This window comes from Triplophysa dalaica, chromosome 7 (assembly GCF_015846415.1).
Source record: "Triplophysa dalaica isolate WHDGS20190420 chromosome 7, ASM1584641v1, whole genome shotgun sequence".
Taxonomy (NCBI): domain Eukaryota; kingdom Metazoa; phylum Chordata; class Actinopteri; order Cypriniformes; family Nemacheilidae; genus Triplophysa; species Triplophysa dalaica.
The window spans coordinates 113545-134468 of NC_079548.1; the positions used below are offsets into that span (position 1 = coordinate 113545).

The window sequence follows — 20924 nt, forward strand, 5'->3', positions numbered from 1 at the left end:
AGAACACAGACTATGGTTAAAATTTGTACTTACTAGTCAAATGGTGCGTAGTGTCTTTGAGATGTTGTCGGACAGAATTTCCGCTCCAATGCTGCTGGGGTGCAGCCCATCGGGGCGGAAGAACCTTGGTCGCTCCCAGAACAGATCAAAATTATTTACAAAGAGCAGCTTCTGTTCAATACACCATGACTTTAACCAATTATTAAGCATAAATAGTCAACTGAACTTTTCGTTCCCTCGTCGGTAAGTAGGAAGCGGCCCTGATACGATGATCCTCGCCGTGGGCGATGCGTTGCGAACAGTATCGACCAGACTCCTGGATCTGCATAAATATTAAGAAATAAACAATATATTTAGAAAAAGTTTGACGGAGCTCTGTCTCAAACCACGCTCTCTCAGCAAACAGGAAGTGATGAGGTCCAAGAGCCCCTCGGAGGTTCCGATCTAATTCACCCAAGTAAGACGCCCCCCCTGTTGGCGCTCGCTTCCTTCAAGAGTTTAGGGGACCAGGGCCTTGAATTCGGTCCTGGTAACTCTCACGTTATCCTGAGACCCAGGCCCGGATACGTCCCCAAAGTTCCCACTACTCCCTTTCGGGATCAAGTGGTGAACTTGCAGGCGCTCCCAATCGGGGAGGAAGACCCAACCCCATCCGTGTTGTGTCCTGGACCGCACGCAGAGCTTCAGTAGCTCTGACCAGCTCCTTTTCTGTATTTGAGGACAGAAGAAGGGGAAGGCTGTCTCCAAGCAGAGGCTGGGTCGTTGATGCCGTTACGACGGCATTCCGATCTCAGAATCTCCCATGCCCACTGAGGGCTTCCTCCACATGGGGTATAGCCACCTCCTGGAAACTGGCCAGAAGCGCCTCTCTAGCAGACATCTGTAGAGGTGCGGGTTGGGCTATGCCCAAACACCTTCGCAAGGGATAACAACCTTCGCGTAAACCCGGTGTCAGCCCACGTCCTGCGTGGCGACATGTAGGACTGGCATCCGGGGGGCATATGCCTGCGAAAGCACCTTCCCACCCTCCAAGAGGTTGGGTCAGTGTGCTATCTACCTTTCTTCTTACCCAAACACATGGCTAAGAAACTGGTATCTCACCAACCTTCCTTCTTACCCAGACACTGGTTAAGAACAAGCATTCCATCCATCACTAAGCAAGCACCCCCCGGGGGTTGGCTGGGCAGAGCAGCCTTCCCCCTTAGGTTGAGATACCATATGAACTATCACAGATAGCTATAACCGGACCTAGTGCTATCAGGCGCAGTAACTGAGGCTCTTCAGAACAAGAGGTAAATGAATGCTGCATTCAAATGAGACCAGCATGCAAATTTCATTCGCCAAATTTCATTGGCCTTTTCTATAGTATTCAGAGTTGATTGGTTCTCAAGGGCGAACCCCATCTGTTGTTCTCGACACAACGTCTCGATTCCTCCATCAAGATACTGAGGTTACCTACGTAACCAAGTCGTTCTGATGGGTTACTTTTCAAGAACTGGAGAATTGAAGTTCCACAAAGCTTGAGAGCAGACATGCTAAAAAGAGTTCATGAATCACATCTGGGTATTGTCAAATGCAAAGAGAGGGCAAAAGATGTGATGTTATGGCCCAGCATGGCAAAAGAAATTGAGGATGTTGTGTTGAAGTGTGCTATCTGTAATACTTTCAGACGGGGTAAGACCAAAAAAACACTCATCTGCCATGACATTCCATACAGAGCATGGGCGAAAGTAGGAGTAGACTTGTTACACTTCGACAGAGGGGAGTATTTGATGTGTGTTGATTACTGTGTCGAGAGATTGCTATACTTACACAAACAACAAGCAAACATGTGGTAACAGCTCTTAAATCCTTTTTTGCGAGACATGGGATCCCGGATGAAGTGTTGTCGGATAATGGTCCACAATTCTCAAGTGCAGAATTCAAAGCATTTGCAGAAAACTCGAAGTTTGGACATACCACCTCGAGTCCTGGATTTCCACAGGCAAATGGGCAAAGTGAAAGAGCAATCCAGACTGTCAAGAACCTGTTAAAGAAAGCACAGGAGAGCCAAAGAGATCCTTATACTTCCCTTATGCGAGTACAGAAATGCTCCTTTGGATGGTGTGAAACTATCTCCTGCACAGATGCTTATGGGTCGAATTCTGAAAACAAAATTGCCTTCATCAACACTGCTGTTGAGACAACAACTGTACAGAAATGTACATAAAGACATCAAAGCCAGACAGCTGAAACAGAAAAGTTACTTTGACTGTGGAGCAAAACGGTTACAACCTATAGCAGAAGGAGAGAAAGTGAGAGTAAAAGTCAAAAACAACTGGCAACCAGCAATTGTGTTGAGGAGTCATGAACAACCAAGATCATATGTGATTCAAAGGCCTGACAGAAACTCCTTCAGAAAAAAATCGAAGACACCTGCTTAAAACCAGAGAAATTACTTTTTCACAACCTAGCTCTATAGAGTTGGATGAATGATCTTCAGCAAACAGTGAGAGGTGAAGAGAGTAGTACACGAGTGCAGTCACCTGCACTGTCACCAGTGAAAAGTCCTGTAACACCAACTGTGGACAAGGTCAAACGGTCAGGTCAAAAGGTCAAGATGCGGTATACTGATTAGTGTCACGGTTTGACTCAAGGAGAACCCAATTGCAGGCAGACAGATGGTAGAGGGGTTAACACCGGTATTTATTATTAAAACAAGAAACAAAACAAAGACCCACGATGGGGTAAAACCAAACAAACAGAATAAGGGTACAAGACTAACTAACACAATACTGAATTAAACAACACTTGATATAAACTAAACTTAAACACTTACTAAGACGAGGGAACAGGAAACGGGAAACGGGAAACGGGAAACGGGAAACGGGAAACGGGAAACGGGAAACAGCGGCTTAACAAAGAGCTACAGGTACACTGAACAGAACACAGGCAAGGTAAGACGTACAATGAACCAGCACAGGACAATGAACAAGAGGATGTTTTAGAGGGAGACAAATCAAGAGGAAACAGGTGCAGGGGATAAACTAATTAACACAAACTAGGAAACAGGAGGGTAGGAACAATGACACAGACCCGAGAGAGAGTATGGTGGCAAATAGGTGCCAAAATCGTCTCTCTCCCACATGAAACAGAGGATCCTGTATGATTCCACCTCTAGACAAGAAATACATGACAAGGAGAGGTGGAATTATGACAGATTAGGCAACCAAAACTCTATTCTCCATGAAAGCATTAAAGATGAGTTAAAGAGTAAAAATATGTTTATAGTTAATGGGTTATGGAAACAACACTGATTATCTAAGTTATAGTGTTAATTGAGAAATTAATAATAGCAGTTGTGTTGTGTTATCTATTTCTTAAGAGAGGAGATGTGATGTATGTTAATTGTGTTATTATTCCTTACCTGAGGATGGCGCTCTCAGTCTAGGATGTGTTAGGTTGGAACCTGCAAGAGCGTAAAATAAAAAGAGTTCAGTAGAACAATGTAACAGGTTCAATAATGAAGGAAGAAAGGAGGCGGGGTCGGCGTGGCTGAGAAACAAAAGATACTTTATTTTACAATCCACTTCCGGGTATTCACAGTCACCGTGATATATTCCTCTCTCGTAAGATTCTTTTGTATGGTCCTGGAGTCCACTCCTCGAGGCTTCTCCTTCGGTATGTTTCTCAGCCGTCTCTCTCTCCTTTCTCTCTTCCTCCTTCGTGCCTTAAATGCGTCTCCTCGCCAATTACTAGAACGAGAAGCAGGTGATTTCACTATAGCGTTGATCTGCTTACTCACCGTCATTCTCCCGACACGCCCTCTCTCCGCAGACCGTGCTAAACCACGCCCCCCTTGCCACATACCCCCACCGCCCGACTCAGGCCGAGGCTCCATCCGGCCTTTAGCCTCGTCCCCCCCCTCCTGGAGAGAAAGTCGGCCACCGGCATCTGAGTCCCCGGCCTGTGGATCACCTGGAATTTGAATGGTTGTAAAGCAAGATACCAACGAGTGATCCGCGCGTTGGTGTCCTTCATGCGGTGGAGCCATTGGAGGGGTGCGTGGTCAGAACAGAGCGTGAATTCCCGCCCCAGGAGATAATAACGGAGGGTGAGAACCGCCCACCGGATCGCCAAACATTCTTTCTCGATGGTGCTGTACCTCATCTCAGTCCGTGACAGTTTGCGACTGATGTACAGCACCGGGCGATCCTCCCCCTCTATATCCTGGGACAGGACCGCGCCCACGCCCCTATCCGAGGCATCAGTCTGCAACAGAAAGGGAAGTGAAAAATCGGGAGAGTGCAATAACGGCCCGCCAAACAGAGCAGCCTTCACCTGGGTAACCCCTGCTGACACTGCTCCGACCATTGGACGGTATCTGGTTCTCCCTTTTTAGTGAGGTCAGTCAGCGGGCTGGTGAGGTCCGAATAATTGGGTACAAACCGTCTATAATATCCCGCCAGCCCCAGGAACTGCCGCACCTCCTTTTTGGTCTTGGGTCTCGGGGCGGTTGCAATCGCTGCCGTCTTATCAATTTGGGGACGCACTTCCCCGTGACCCAAGTGGAAGCCCAGATACCTTACCTCTACTCGCCCAACTGCACACTTCTTCGGGTTAGCCGTCAGCCCCGCCCTCCTCAGCGAACTCAGGACCGCTCTCAAGTGCTGCATATGCCGCTGCCAATCATTACTGTATATAATGATGTCATCGAGATAGGCTGCGGCATATGCCGCATGGGGTCTGAGAATACGGTCCATGAGACGCTGAAAAGTAGCTGGGGCTCCGAACAACCCGAACGGAAGTGTGACGAATTGATGCAAACCGAACGGCGTAGTAAAGGCTGTTTTCTCTTTGGATAAGGGAGATAGGGGGATCTGCCAATATCCTTTCGTCAGATCCAATGTCGAATAAAAACGAGCCGTGCCCAGCCGGTCAAGTAATTCGTCAATTCGAGGCATTGGATAGGCATCGAACTTCGACACCGCATTCACCTTGCGATAGTCCACACAGAACCGGACCGAGCCGTCGGTCTTCGGTACTAAAACTATCGGGCTCGCCCAGTCACTATTGGACTCTTCTATTACCCCCATGTCTAGCATCGCATCTAATTCCTTCTGAACCACAATTTTTTTGTGTTCAGGCAACCTATATGGACGACTGCGCACTACCGCACCCGGTTTTGTCTCAATATGGTGCTCTATGAGATTTGTGCGGCCGGGCAGGGGCGAGAACACATCTGCAAATTCAGCCTGCAACTTCGCAACATCCGTAAGCTGGGAGGACGAGAGATGATCTCCCCCTGGCGCCAGAGCGAGAGATTGCACTTTGACGTTCGCTTCTTGCCCGAGATCATCTACTCTACTCACTGTCGTCGCCAGCATTATGGTGTTCGCCTCACTCCATTTTTTGAGGAGATTGAGGTGATAAATCTGATGTGCCCCGCTCCTGTCCGATCGCACTACCTCATAATTGAGATCTCCTATTCGTCGTGTGACCTCAAATGGTCCTTGCCACTTGGCGAGTAGTTTAGAACTAGACGTTGGGAGTAATACAAGCACTTTCTCTCCCGGTGAAAATTTCCGTAGTCTGGCACCTCTGTTATAATGTCGGCTCTGTCTGTCCTGGGCCTGTAACAAATTCTCCATAGAGAGCCGCCCCAGTGTATGGAGTTTTGTTCGCAGGTCCAGGACATACTGAATTTGGTTTTTACTCGCGGAAGGTCCGTCCTCCCAAGCTTCTCTTAAGACGTCTAAAACCCCGCGAGGCTGGCGCCCATAGAGAAGCTCGAAGGGGGAAAACCCCGTGGAGGCTTGGGGGACCTCGCGGACCGCAAATAACAGAGGTTCCAACCACTTATCCCAATTTTTGGCGTCTTCGTGTACGAATTTCCGGATCATGGTTTTTAACGTACGATTAAAACGTTCGACCAGTCCGTCTGTTTGTGGGTGATAGACGCTGGTTCGAATCGTCTTAATCCCCAGTAATCCGTACAGTTCGCGGAGTGTCCGTGACATAAACGCCGTGCCTTGATCTGTGAGAATCTCCTTCGGGATTCCCACACGGGAGATTAATCGAAACAGGGCGTCCGCCACACTAGTTGCTGAAATATTGCGTAACGCCACTGCCTCAGGATATCGGGTTGCATAGTCCACAATGACTAATGCAAATCGATGTCCTCGTGCAGATCGCTCTAACGGCCCGATCAGGTCCATACCAATTCGTTCGAAGGGGACCTGAATAAGAGGAAGCGGGCACAATGGTGCCCTTGGAGTGGCCGGTGGGTTTACCAGCTGGCATTCAGGACAAGACGCGCACCACCTGCACACGTTCTCGTGAATGCCCGGCCAAAAAAACCGAGCCGTTAGGCGATTTATAGTTGTGGATTGTCCCAGGTGTCCCGCCATTGGATTACAATGAGCCGCCTGGAAAAGCATTTCCCAACGGCTTTTCGGGATGACCAACTGGGTTGTATCCTGCTTTGACTGAGTGTCCCGGGTCACTCGATACAACCGGTCTTTTAAAATAGCGAAATATGGGTAGGTGAGCGGTTGCGTAGAATGGAGAAGTTGTCCGTCGATCGTGCGGACCTGATCAAACGCATGTTTAAGCGTCTCATCCTGAGACTGCTCCAGAGGAAAATCATCGCCCTGGGAGAGATTTCTTCTCTCCACAGAGCTCCGTTCCTCTGGAGCCGCCATCAGAGGTCTCGGCTCCACTTCTCCCATCTGCGCGACCGCCCCTCCCCATCGCATTTGGTTTCGCCCAGAAACATCCGCACATAAGTGTCCCATTAATATCTGAAATAATGGCCAATTTGTTCCCAAAATTAGCGGATGCCGGAGGTGCTCGTTAACAGCCACCTCTACACTATGTTTTTGTCCCCGGAATTGTATGGTCAAGGGCACCAAAGGGTAGTTCACCACATCCCCGTGTACACACCTTACCTTAACCCCGCGGCTCGTATCCATTGCCTCAAATTGAATCAGGTTTTGGTGAATTGAGGTTTGGTTACACCCTGAATCCACCAACGCCTGATAAATACCCGCCCTGATACTCACAGGTATCTGGTATAGTCCGTCCTGGCCGAGGGCAGCCTGAGGGTTGTCGGGAACCCGGATCATCATACCGACTTCCGTCATAGGACATCGGTCGATAAAATGTCCGGGGTCCCCACAACGCCAACAGGCCGGCCCAGGAGTCCCCGCCGCCCCAGCGGCAGGAAGCAGGCCCCCGAATTGGCGAGGAGAGGCGGACGAAGGGGAAGAGGTATGTGGACCATGGTCCGTCCGGTAAGGGTATCCCTCCGCGGACCTCACCGCTCCATGTGGCCCCGCCTCCGGTGGAAACCGGGTTCGCGGCGCCGGACGCGGGTTGAAGTTCCCCCTGGATCAGGGGAATGGCACCGGTCTGGTAACGGTGGAGGAGGATCTAGAGGGAGAGAGAGAAAGAGATGATGGGGTCGCACCGACCCCGGGGCACGCCACCAATTGGTCCTCCGCCAGCTGGATGGCCTGGGCCAGCGTCGTCGGGCGGTGACACTGGACCCACTGGGCGGTTTTCTTAGGCAACCGCGCCACGAACTGCTCCAGCGTCACCTGGTCGACGATGGTATCGACGGTAGTGGCCCCGGCCATCAGCCATCTGCGGCAGGCATCCCGGAGCTGGTGAGCGAAGGCAAAAGGCTGGGACCGCTCCCCGAATTCCAGGGCTCGGAACCGCTGTCGGTGCTGTTCAGGACTCCGGCCCACCCTCTGGAGGATTGCCTTCTTGAGGTCCGCGTATTGGAGCAGATTCGCCACCGGGAGTTGTTGGGCAGCCATCTGGGCTTCTCCAGACAGAAGTGGGATAAGGCGGGCTGCCCAAGCGTCCTGCTGCCATCCGGATAACTCCGCGGACCTCTCGAACAAGTCCAAGAAGGCTTCCGGCTCGTCCTGGGCTCCCATCTTATGAAGCGGCACCGAAGGGAATACAGCCGATGGGGGAGAGCCTCTCTCCTGGCTCAACCAGCTCCGGAATGACTCGCGGTCCTCCTGTTGAGTCTGGACGAGAGCCTGGAAACGTCTCTCCTGATCTTCCCGAAGACTCAACAGGGCCTGATGATGCTCTTGATGGAGACCAGCGAGTGACGAGATGACTTCAGCAAACGGTGATCCTGGCGGGGTAGACATGGTGGCGGCTCCTTCCTTTCTTCCCGGGTTTCGGCACCAGTGTAACAGGTTCAATAATGAAGGAAGAAAGGAGGCGGGGTCGGCGTGGCTGAGAAACAAAAGATACTTTATTTTACAATCCACTTCCGGGTATTCAACTTCCGGGTTGACACAGTCACCGTGATATATTCCTCTCTCGAAGAGTAAGATTCTTTTGTATAGTCCTGGAGTCCACTCCTCGAGGCTTCTCCTTCGGTATGTTTCTCAGCCGTCTCTCTCTCCTTTCTCTCTTCCTCCTTCGTGCCTTAAATGCGTCTCCTCGCCAATTACTAGAACGAGAAGCAGGTGATTTCACTATAGCGTTGATCTGCTTACTCACCGTCATTCTCCCGACACGCCCTCTCTCCGCAGACCGTGCTAAACCACGCCCCCCTTGCCACAAACAACAAGTCGCATGAAACCGTGTCTCCGTGAGTTATTAAAACACACATCCAATAAACATCACAGTAAGTACTCAGCTTAAAAAAAGATATAACATTGGCCAAGAGGATTTTGGATATTTTACTTCAAAATTCTTACCAACTCTATCTTTAAATATCCTAATTCCACTAAAGTATAGTCCTGGCTTAAGTTAAGCCTTGTCTGTCAAACTGGGCCGAAGTGTTCTTGTGTTGTGTAAGCTTGTTTGATTGTGTAGTCTATAAAACCCTTTTTCACATAGTTTGATTGACACATGTTCAAGTTCATATAGTAACACATTCAGGTTTAGGCTGGAATAGTTTCGAGTAAAAAAAAACGCGCCAGCTCGAGTTCTTACACGTACAAAAAAGTATGAGCATATAACCCCGGTTCTGTCAACCTTGCACTGGTTACCTATAAAGCATCGCATTAACTTTAAGATCATGCTTATTACCTATAAAGCCCTACATGGTCTAGCGCCGCAGTATTTGAATGAACTTCTATTGTATTACAGACCTCCACGTACATTACGCTCTCAGGCGTCCTGTCAGTTGGTAATACCTAGAATTTCAAAATCGAGTGCAGGTGGTAGATCCTTTTCTTATCTAGCGCCTAAACTTTGGAATATTCTTCCCTGCACGGTCCGGGAGGCAGACACACTCTGTCAGTTTAAATCTAGACTAAAGACTCATCTTTTTAATCTTGCATACACTATACCTCCATAATATTAATCCTCAGGGGATTTAGGCTGCATTATTTAGATCAACCGGAACCAGGAACACATCCAACAACAAATGATGTACTTGTTGCATCAAAGAGTGCAGAACAGTACTCTACTCTCAGCCAGTCTTGTCTCTTTGTTCCAAGGTTACCGCAGGATGCAGTTCATGCCCAGACCTGATGGGAGAGCTGAGAATGGGAAGCGGTGACCTGACAAGAGCTAAGGCTCTTGCCTGGCCGGGGGGGGGCTGCTTTCGAATTCATACTTGTATTCAATGTGTCTCATGTACAGCTGCTTTGTAACAATGAAAATTGTAAAAAGCACTATATACAGTTGTGTTCAAAATTATTCAACCCCCAATGCTGTAAATGGTTTTAGGGAATTTAGTGTACATTTGTAATTGTATTCAGAATGATATCCTACAAGGACTTCTTAAAGAACCATATGCACTTAAAATGACATCAATTAGTTTTGTAATACAGTAGTAAATGTTTCTTTTGTGAATTCTTCATTGACATAATTATTCAACCCCTTAAAGACTACACTTCTGAAGAACAGAGGTTCAATGAAGTGTTTTCAATCAGGTATTGAAAACACCTGTGGATATCAGGGAGCAGCAATAAAGCCTAATAAGCACCAATTAGGCAGCTTTAAAATGACTGTGGTAGCTCCTTCTAGACATTTACTGGTGTGGTTACAAACATGGTGAGGTCAAGAGAATGGTCCAGGAAGACAAGAGAACAGGTGATTACTCTTCACAGGAAGGACAATGGCTATAAGAAGATTGCAAAGATGTTAAACATACCAAGAGACACCATAGGAAGCATCATTCGCAAATTCAAGGCAAAGGGCACTGTTGAAACGCTACCTGGTCGTGGCAGAAAGAAGATGCTGACTTCGACTGCTGTGCGCTACCTGAAGCGTAGAGTGGAGAAAAGTCCCCGTGTGACTGCTGAGGAACTGAGAAAAGATTTGTCAGATGTGGGTACTGAAGTTTCTGCTCAGACAATACGGCGCACCCTGCGTAATGAAGGCCTCCATGCCAGAACTCCCAGGCGCATCCCCTTGCTGTCCCCAAAGAATAAGAAGAGTCGACTGCAGTATGCCAAAAGTCATGTGGACAAACCACAGAAGTTTTGGGATAGTGTTCTGTGGACTGATGAAACAAAATTAGAACTGTTTGGGCCCATGGATCAACGCTATGTTTGGAGGAGGAAGAACAAGGCAAGAACACCTTGCCTACTTTGAAGCATGGCGGGGGGTCAATCATGCTTTGGGGCTGTTTTGCTTCTGCAGGTACTGGGAAGCTTCAGCGTGTGCAAGGTAACATGAATTCTCTTCAGTACCAGGAGATGTTGGATGACAATGTGATGCAGTCCGTCACAAACCTGAGGCTTGGGACAATTTCAACAGGACAATGATCCCAAGCATACCTCCAAGTCCACTAGAGCATTGTTGCAGATTAAAGGTTGGAACATTTTGAAGTGGCCATCGCAGTCACCAGACTTAAATCCGATTAAGAACCTCTGGTGGGACTTAAAGAAAGCAGTTGCAGTGCGCAAGCCTAAGAATGTGACTGAACTGGAGGCTTTTGCCCATGATGAATGGGCGAAGATTAGATTAGATTAGATTAGATTAGATTCAACTTTATTGTCATTACACATATACAGGTACAGTGTAACGTACAGGTTCTCGTAGATCGCTGCAAGACACCTGTGTCAAGCTATGCTTCAGGTTTAAAAGCTGTTATAACTGTAAAAGGATGTTGTACTAAGTACTAAGATTGAATGTCACTTGGGGGTTGAATAAAACTGATAATGATGTGAGCTCAGAAAAGACATTTGTGGTTATTTCATTATAAATGTTATGTTATATTTGTCTGACCTACACGTGCCTCTTTGATTTAATTGTAAGCAGGATGACTGAATGATCATAATCAATGTCAAACCGACCAAAACAATCAATTTCAGTGGGGGTTGAATAATTTTGAACACAACTGTAAATAAAGTTGAGTTGAGTTGAGTAAATAAAATATGAGTAAAACTCAAGCTGATCATCTTTACATACACGGATTAGACAGTTACTTCAAATCCACTTCAACCTAAACATCAAGTATAAAATGAGTACCTTATTAGGAACACAGTAGACTCTGGAGCGATCGCTGGTTCCAGTCTGGTCTGCAGAGGGTTCAGGTAGAAATTGCTGATGATACTAATGACCCCAAATAACTGAGTGCTCATGCTGTCGTTTTTGACTCAATGAAATTGCCTTTTTGTAGGTCACAGTGAAGAAAGCAGGTCAAGAGAACAGAATCTAGAGCAGACCCTCTTCTATCCATGGACGGTGGAGTTCAGAAGTCAAACGGCTCCAGGCCAGCAGGGTGCGGTTCAGGTCTGCAGGAGACTTACTGGCACCTGTGTGACACCTGGGGGATCGCGGTCCAGGCCACCACCACTTTGGGCTTGGTGATGTGCGCGGGGCTGATGCTTGGCGTGCTGGTGCAGTGGGCATGCGTGAGCCATGAGCGTGGGCGCTGGTGCAAGTGATTATTGCGGCTGAGTGGTTGCTAGAAGTGTTGTTCCGGGACAAGAGGCCGTGTGAGTTTTCACCGGCAGAGTTTGCGATGCTGCAGCTTTATGTGATGGTGCTGATGGTGGGCGCGTTGGTGCTAGCGCTGGGCTTCTTCTGTCATGTGTACGTCACTTACAGCTACAGCCACACGGGGCAGACGCGTCTACGTGCCAAACTGCAAGCTGCGCTGCTGATCCTCACACTGCTGCTGAGCGTGTGCGTCTGGGTCACCTGGATCGCTCTCCTCACGTACAGGAATCTCCTCATGGCCCGCAGACCGGACTGGGACGACCCTGTGATTAGAATAGCGCTAGTTACTAACGGCTGGGTGTTGATGCTAGGACATGGCGTCATCCCCAGAGGATCCAGAGGATGATCCACAACCAGGCAGAGACAACGGGGGCCTCCAGCGGGACACAGCCGGAAGGGGAGGTGAGAATTTTGTTTTTATTAGGGAAAAGTTTGACGTGATAATTCTATTGACTTTATTAACAGTTGTCCAAAAAGCAAGAAGTGACGCAACTTTTTAAAACAACTTTACTCAAACAGGTCAGAAAAGAAGCAGATTGTTGACAGCATCATGTTCACTAATTCTTCAGATAACCCAACAGCAAAAGAATATCTCACAAAATATCTTTCTGTTGCAGATCAACCCTTGAAATCATCTGGAATCCCCGAGCAGGTGAGTTTTAACAAGTGTTGATAGTGTTGATAGGTGGGTCACAAGCTGGGTGATGTCAATCATGTGCGATTCTTTTGTTTCAGTAAATCAGTGCTGAGAAAGATTACAGCATCCCACGACCTACAACAACCAACATCAACCAGCCATATGATGAATACTATGAACATAAAGTTTGAGTGGGGTGTTGGCATCATTTCATTGTTCTGAACCACATAGAGAACTACTGTACAATTGTCATGATGTCATTGCATTGAAGCCGTCATGTTGTTATGCCCAAACGGTCTATTAAATTATTATTCAGTTATAACAAATTAATAACAACGCTCTGACCTACACACTTAAGTAAGATGGAAAATCATGAAACATGGACGTGAGTTCCCTCTTCTCTCCATCTGGAACATGCTGATATGAGCAAAGCCACTTAAACTCGTAATTCTTGGTGACATTTGTATGAAAGCAACATGTACAGGATACACCAAAGGTTAGTTAGAACACAGAGTGTGGGCAAAGGTGTGAGACACATCAACAGGATATAACATTGTACCAAGTGTGGCCACAAGATAGAACACAGGCAAAACTTAGAATATCACAGCATCTAAAGTCTCTCAAATATGTACAGTCATTTAGTTTCAGTCACTCGACACAAGAATCATCTCTGGTTTAGTTTATAGTGAGACCAATTTACTGCAGCATGGGACATAACTTTGTTTTAGACTAGTCGTATGTCAAATATCTTTATCTTTTTGGTCAATTTTTCTAATTCCAAACATTCTGGACAGCATATCCCCATCGGCTGGAGTTTTATTCTGATGTTGCCATAGATTTTCATTATTTATTTCTCCATTGTTGTGTTTTTAATATCTTCACCTGATGATCTCATCAGTAAAGTGCATTCAAAATCTACAACATGTAGAAAGATAAGTGTGAATATGTCCACCTACTCGGGTGTCACACAAACATTTTAGAAAGACAATGTATTAGTTGCTTTGATCTGAATGTCATGTTGTGTGTTTCTGTGCCTTTAAGACGTTGTTTTGGCACTGTTGTTAAGAGGTGCAGTCAGTGTGCTCTCATACACATTCATCATTTGAGGACATAACCCTGATCTCTTATATGGTCATATGCAAATAAAAGAACCTTCTCTTCCGGCTCAAGCCAACCCAATGTGTCTGAGCATGTTTGTTGTCTGTATAATGTTAAGTTATGGAGGTTACCATATGCAAACATGGCTGCGCTAACCGGCCCACGCAATTAATAACCATTCCTGACCTTCACTTATCATCTTGTGAATTAGTTTTACTGTAACATTATTTGATAAATGTAGTTTTGTAATCCATAGATATTTCTTCATGAGGATGTGCGCTGGAAGGTAAGCAGTATGTTGACAATCAGCTTGTTAATACTCAATTTTTACAAGAAATGTTGAATGTGAAACTAACTTCATATGAAACCACTTTGCTGTGGTATTTAGGAAGAGTTTTCCATCACAAAGAAGACATGATGAATACAGGATCTTCTTCACTACACACACGTGACTCACATGAACACATGTGAAGGTGTTTCTGTGGTGTGTTTGAGAACTGTGCACACACACAGAGCGGTGTATGATCTGAAGACACAAAGGATGATGGATCATATCTGAGGTCTCTGAGGTTTCCCCATGAAAACAAAAACAATTTTCATCAACATGTTTTTAAGCATGAAATACCAAAGTTAAATGAAGGCTGCTTTTAGAATAGTCAAATCCCATAATAGTCAATATTCATTTTTGATGAATAGTCACATTTAATATATTTATTTGCACCCATGATTGTGAAATAGGCCTATTGTTTATTTTATTTCTTTATTTTGGGGAGAATTGTTTCAAGAAATTTTAGGCCTGTATTATGATGTATAGACTCAATCAAATCAAAGAGAATTATATGATCATTCCACACATTTCACGGTTCAAATATGTGCTCTCCGTGCTTTAAGTTTCACATTCATTTCACGTGTTTTGATGTTACTCTGACGAAATCACAGTGGTTTCAGTTTTCTAGAAACGAAACAAAATCGTCACCCAGTCTTGACCAATAAGCGCGCGGGGCGCAGGAGACTTGTGAGCGCGCGTTAGGGTTGGTGGTGTCACATCTGCTGCCGGACGGACACACATCACGTCAGCGCTACTTTAAATACACGATTTAATTCACATGATTTATGTAATCACTCGTATCGTGAAGTGAACTGTGTTTACTATATGATGTGTAATGTTATCTGTTTTATGTGCAGGAATAGCTCAAGATGGACGCATGCGCACAGATGTGTAAATGTTTTCTCATCCTGTTTAACACTTTGTTCGCTGTAAGTGTTTGTTTAAAGACTTTTCACTTTCCATCGTGTTACAAACAACAGCATCTCAGACAATCCGTGTATATCAAACATATATGATGGACTTGCGTCAAAGTGCTTGTGTGTCTTCTTCCAGCTGCTGGGCTTCGGATTGGTCGCTCTGGGTCTCTGGTTGAGGTTCGGCGTGGAAACTCAAGGATTATTCGACATTGATCTGAACACCACACAGTTCACTATCGGTGTGTATCACTCTTATTACACACTTCACATTTCTTCAAATGAAAGATTCTTCTTCATGTCTCTCTCATTCTCAGGTGTCAGTGTGTTGGTTGTCACTGGTGTGTTGATGTTAGTGGTTGCAGTGCTCGGGGATTATGGAGCGTGTAACGGCAGTAAATCAGCTCTTGGTGTGGTAATGTCACATTCTTTATTATGAAGTTAAAAGCAGCGCTAACCCTGTCGCGAGATAATAGCGATAATCGATATTATTGTCATCTTATAAATAAGTAATGATACTATAATAATGAAAGTACACCCTTTACAAAGAACTTTTAATAGAATTACTTGAACATTGAAATAGGAATATAAATAATAACTGGAGTGTAAATATTTAAAATGTGATCAGTCGGGTTGCTGTTTTCGTTAGCTCAGTATTTAAAGAGTATTTTGTTCAAGTGTGATGTTTCCTAACATCAGGAACACACAATATAAGTCATTGTGTCTCTTCACCTGCCGCAGGTGTGTAACTGTTGACTCTCGCGACAGGTCTAACACATGTGAAGTGATAGAAGTTCTCTGACTCTGTGTGAAAACAGTTTTATTTAGTTTTAATACCTTCTCGTGCATGCATACCTAGCGAACAATTTGGGGTTCCCAGAACGTTTTTTATGGTTTGTTTTTGGTTCTCTTTACGTTAATAGAACGCTCATTTCTGGCTCCCATAACGTTCCGAAAACTAACGTTTTATTTCCGTAAAGAGAACAAAACAAACCTTAAAAAACATTCTGGGAACTAGAAACTAACGTTAGGGGCACGTTCTGTGTTTTCTGGGTGGGTTCTATTTCTATTGCATTTACAATGTTGACCAGCAGGTGTCGCCGTTTCTCTGTATGTAGTTGTTTTGTGTTAATGTGCGTCTGTTGACGAGTATTTCCGGGTATCTCGTGAACTGTTGCTTGTTTGGTTGGTTATGAAATAGATTTTGCTTCAAACATTATCCGACAGAGGAGCTGAAGATATGTTAAGTGATGTGATTATGGGTTGTGTTGTGTTTTCAGTTCATTGGTCTGGTGTCGTGTCTGGTGATTGTGGAGATAGCAGCAGGTGTGTTGGCCTTCACCATGAGCACACATGTAAGTTAAGCGTGTGCACTCACGGTTTGTGTGTAGAAATACACTTTTTTGAGCAGATCTACAGAAATTAGAGAAAAGTGGAGTTTATTTGTGTCTAGGAAAAATCCAGTTTGTCTTTATTCGAAATGTTTTTAAAGCAAGTCGATCATTTGACAGTGACGCAAACATTTGTCAGATAAACATTTGGTTCAAGTACATCAGGGTAAGTTAGGGTATATATATATATATATATATAATTATTTATTCTAGTCTAATCTACTTTTCAAATAAACATGTGATTGAACACACTTAACTCTGTAAACGCAGGATGATGATGATTGAAAGTAACACAAACATGTTGAGATGAGAAACCACACATGAATATTCATTGTGTTGTAGGTTGCAGATGAGTTGGCAAATTTCTACATTTCCATCTACACTCAGTATTTGAACACCAGGGCTCAAGGTCAAGCCCTCACCCTCAAAATATTCCACAATGCTGTAAGACACACATACATACATACACACACACACAAACAAACAAACACTTACACACACAGACCATGCACACCACATACATGTGACATTAAACTATACAGAAAAACGGAACTTTCATATCTCAACACACACAAACTAACAGCTGTGTGTGTGTGTGTGAATGTGTGTGTTTCAGTTTGACTGTTGTGGTATTGGAGGACCCATTGAGGTGTTTGTTCGAGACACGTGTCCTGAAGGCAACTTCCTTAAGCAGATCACATTTTCAGTGAGTGACTTTTCTGTCTCTCTGCACATATTACAAACTGTCTTTCTCCCAAACCTCTCACCTGTGTGTGTGTGTGTGTGTGTGTGTCTCAGAGCTGTCCCGGTGTGATTAAAGGGATGTTCCAGTCAAAAGCTCCGCTGGTGTTTGGAGGTTTTCTCGGAACAGCTGGAGTCATGGTGAGTTCATGAACACACACATTCAGTGGGCTGAAGTCCCATGTGTGTGTATGTGCGTTTGTTCATCTGTCTGTGTTTGTGTTGTTTTTTCTGGTCATTATCAGCTGGTGGCGCTGGTGTGCAGCATCATCCTCAGAAGAGAAAATCCAGCGCCTCACGCGTCTCCACCTGCATATGTGCTCGTCACGTCTCCAGATCATCAGATGTATGCTCACCCCCAGCATGTCTAACTGTCTCTCTCTCTTGCTCTCTCTCTCTCTCTCTCTCTGTGTCTCTCTCTCTGTCCTGCAGTTGATGGCTCTGGTGTGTGGTTGTGTTCTGAACAACAGTCTAAAGAGGTCTCCGTTCCTCTACTGAGACACAAAGTCAGTGTGTGATGAAGACATGAATCCTGTGGAAACACTGTTACAGTTCATTAAACCCTTTAAACATTTCATGATATTGTTGGCCATCTGATTTCAACGTTTATTTCATCTGTTCTTTTTTATCACTGTAATACATTAAAGATACTTACAGAAACCTGAGACCGTGGTGTGTGTTGTTTATTGTGCTGTGAAGGTTTGATCATGTTTCTCAAGACGTGCCGCCGATAGAGAACGATTCCTCTGCTGCTGTTTTCTTTCAGTCTTTTAAAGCTGTGATCCATGAGTCTCTGTCATCATCTGTGTGTCAAACATTCAACTGAAGATTACTTTCACCCCATCAAATCAACCCGACAGCTCAACTTATTCATCATTTGGAAGTTTACCGTTGTTCATCTTAAAAACTGACCAAGGGAATTAAAAATTACAATATTCAATTCTATACCTAATGTCTTGTTGTGGGATGTGTTCCTGGTTCTGGACGATCTACTAGTGCAGCCTGACAATCTTGTAACAGAACATGTACGTGTATTCATTTGGCAGACGCTTTTATCCAAAGTGACAAGTAGAAGAACGTGACATTTTGTCATCAACACAATAGACAATACTGTTAGTTTACAGGCCATCATACTAGAAGGATTAAAGAGACACTTCACCCTAAACTTCATAGACACTTTACATTCCAGTTGTTCCAGATGTGTATAAATGTCTTTGTTCTGATAAACACACAGGAAGATGTTATTCATAAGTGCCCCAGAACTGTTTGCTGACTCGCATTCTTCAAAATATCTTCTTTTGTGAACAAAAAAAATAAAGATTTGTTTCCTACTATGGGAGTCAATGGGTGTTCAGATCTGTCTGGTTACAACCATTCTTCCAAATATCTTTCTCTGCGTTCATCAGAACAAAGACATTTACACACATTAGGAACAACTGGAAGGGGAGGAAATGATGACAGAATTTTCATTTTTGGGTGAAGTGTCTCTTTAAAGTAAGCAAGGTTAGAGAATGAACAACATGTTACCCAGACAGTTGTTGGTTAGTCAGATGAATGTGGAACAGGTGTGTTTTGAGTTTTTAAGTTGTGAAGGATGCTGGTGGAGGAACTGAACGGTTTTGTTAGTGAGTAGCTGTCTTGCTGTGACGGAACAAGCAGGCGTCGCTCATGTTCAGACTGAAGATGACTGAAGGAGATGTAGACCTGGAGCAGTGAGTTAAGGTGAAGGGGTGAGTTTGTTGTTATGCTTCTGAAGGTAGGTGTCAGAGATCTAAACTTGATAGGGTTAGTTTAGTTTAGGCTCTCTAAACAGGTAGTGGTCTAGCTTCCGTTGAAACCAGTAACTTTTTATTAGCATCTGTTGTGTTAGTGCTCCTGTATGACACATCACTTATTGCTCCCTGTACTCTCTGTAAGTGGCTTTGGATAAAAGCGTCTGCTAAATCTAAATCTAAATGTTTAAGAGCATATGAATGATCAGTGTGATATGATTATAAGATGTGTGTAAATACTGTATGTGCTGTACATTAATATGACTCACTTAAGGCTATTTGTTGAACTTCACATGCAGAAAACAGAAAACAGGTCTCATTGCATCCGCTTCTGGTCTGTTTTACTTTAAAGAGAGATGGTGGTCTAGTGGGTTAAACCACTGAACTGGTAATCAAAGGTTGCTGGTTCTATCCCAGCAGCCACCACCAGTGTGTCCTTGAGCAAGACACTTTACTCCATGTTGCTCCAGAGGGATTGTCCCTGTAATAAGTGCACTGTAAGTCGCTTTGGATAAAAGCGTCTGCCAAATGACTAAATGTAAATGTAATGTAAATGTAAAAGTCCTTGAAGAAAACATACCAAATATGAGCTTACATAGTACATGCAGATTGATATTTACAAGGTTTTTTTCAATATTTCTTTTCACTGACACTTGAATAAAAAATTGAATAAAATGTTAAAAATGAAAACTAAAAGCTGGTATCAGTGATGGATCTCGGTGTTATTTCATAAGACTGTTAACACTCTCTGACAAGCGGACGTAACGAGACTTGTTTTCCGGTTTGGTCATGTGATGTTCTTCTACCATATTCTGTACCCTCAGACAGACACACTTGACTCAAGAGACTCCTTCTGTCACGTCTGGGAAATATTTGAGGGTGGAGCGAATTATGACTCATGTTGCCTGGCAACAGCAGCTGTTCTTATCCAAAAAGATGAACGTCTGGATGCCATTGACAGTGAGTGAGTGAGAGAGTGAGAGAGAGAGTTAGGGTCAGTGTCCTGTAGAATTCACAGGTAGAATTTGGCTGGTAATATTAGAATCAGTGAATGAAGCGATGGCTCTCTATGGCAGTGAAGTGTGGGGTCTGCTGACCAATCAAAATCAAGATCTTAAAAGAAGGGAAAAACATCCAGTTGAGAGTCTGCATGCAGAACTAAAAATATCTTACAAATGCACCGGCACACAACAAACAATACACACAGAGCAGAATGAGGCAAATATTCACTGATCATAGAGATTGAAAAAAGGGCGATCAGATTGTTGAAACATCACAGTGACCATCACACTCTACACAATCACATCACAAATGAAACAAACTTTATCACTTACTGAGAAACCCAAACAAAACAACAAAGTCAAATGAAATGTTATCTGTCCTGAAGAGAGAATCCAGTCTGTACAGTGACAGATCAAGAACTAAGAGCCATGTTGACAAGATCCAGACTCAGTGGACACAAACTCAGTATAGAGACGGGCAGACACACACAAACATGAACAGAGACTGTGTCCACACTGTCATCTCAACACAACTCCACTTCCTAACACAATGCACAAAATACTGGGATAAACAACAGTGTTCTAGATCAAGTCCAGACACCAGACGTCTGAAATTGTGTCACAGGATGAGAAACTGATGTGTGTTAGCTGAACAACATGTGTGTGTCTGTCACAACACAAGAGAAAACAATCAATCTGATGTGTCCAATATATTCTCATAACATGATATTATTATTTCTCTTCATTCTGATCCTTCAATGTAACTTTTGCTGTTGTAAATCTATGTTTAAACTCTTCTTGTCTTCTGATATATTTTCATTTTTAATAAACCTGTTGCACTACACACATCACATTTTATTTTAATATTTTCTTTCTTTTGGTTTGTATGCACACAGCCCAGCTGCAAATGCTGTATCAATACCACTGAACACTTCATGAGGTGTTGTGTTGTGATGAAGGGCGTTTATAACACAATTCAACCACATTCATTCACAAGGAAAAGAATGAAACAATCTGACGTGTACATGAGAAAATATAACAATGTCAGAACTACATGATAACGGCATTATTCAGAAGCTTTGTTTATGTTTGTAAACATTTGGGTTGCTAAGTTAGACATAAAAATGTG

The 20924-nt window shown here is 44.4% G+C and overlaps 2 protein-coding genes across 4 annotated transcripts; both read left to right on the plus strand.

The window, feature by feature from the left end:
- The first annotated feature begins 8151 nt into the window (after window positions 1–8151).
- LOC130425706 (G-protein coupled receptor family C group 5 member B) lies at window positions 8152–12741 on the plus strand. Its single transcript, XM_056752076.1, has 5 exons — window positions 8152–8194; window positions 11591–11728; window positions 11838–12230; window positions 12531–12565; window positions 12664–12741. Exons 1-5 carry the CDS (start codon window positions 8152–8154, stop codon window positions 12739–12741), a joined length of 687 nt encoding a protein of 228 aa, XP_056608054.1.
- A 1902-nt stretch (window positions 12742–14643) lies between these two features.
- On the plus strand, window positions 14644–17687 carry zgc:65811 (uncharacterized protein LOC393524 homolog). Of its 3 annotated transcripts, none has more exons than XM_056753019.1 (9): window positions 14644–14720; window positions 14834–14905; window positions 15030–15132; window positions 15208–15305; window positions 16171–16245; window positions 16624–16725; window positions 16898–16987; window positions 17080–17163; window positions 17268–17687. In XM_056753019.1, exons 2-9 carry the CDS (start codon window positions 14846–14848, stop codon window positions 17391–17393), a joined length of 738 nt encoding a protein of 245 aa, XP_056608997.1. In that variant the 5' UTR covers window positions 14644–14720; window positions 14834–14845; the 3' UTR covers window positions 17394–17687. The 3 variants fall into 3 exon arrangements, with proteins under 3 accessions (XP_056608997.1, XP_056608999.1, XP_056608998.1); XM_056753021.1 differs by having other exon boundaries at window positions 17455–17687; XM_056753020.1 differs by lacking the exon at window positions 14644–14720 and having other exon boundaries at window positions 14727–14905.
- The last annotated feature ends 3237 nt before the right edge of the window (window positions 17688–20924 follow it).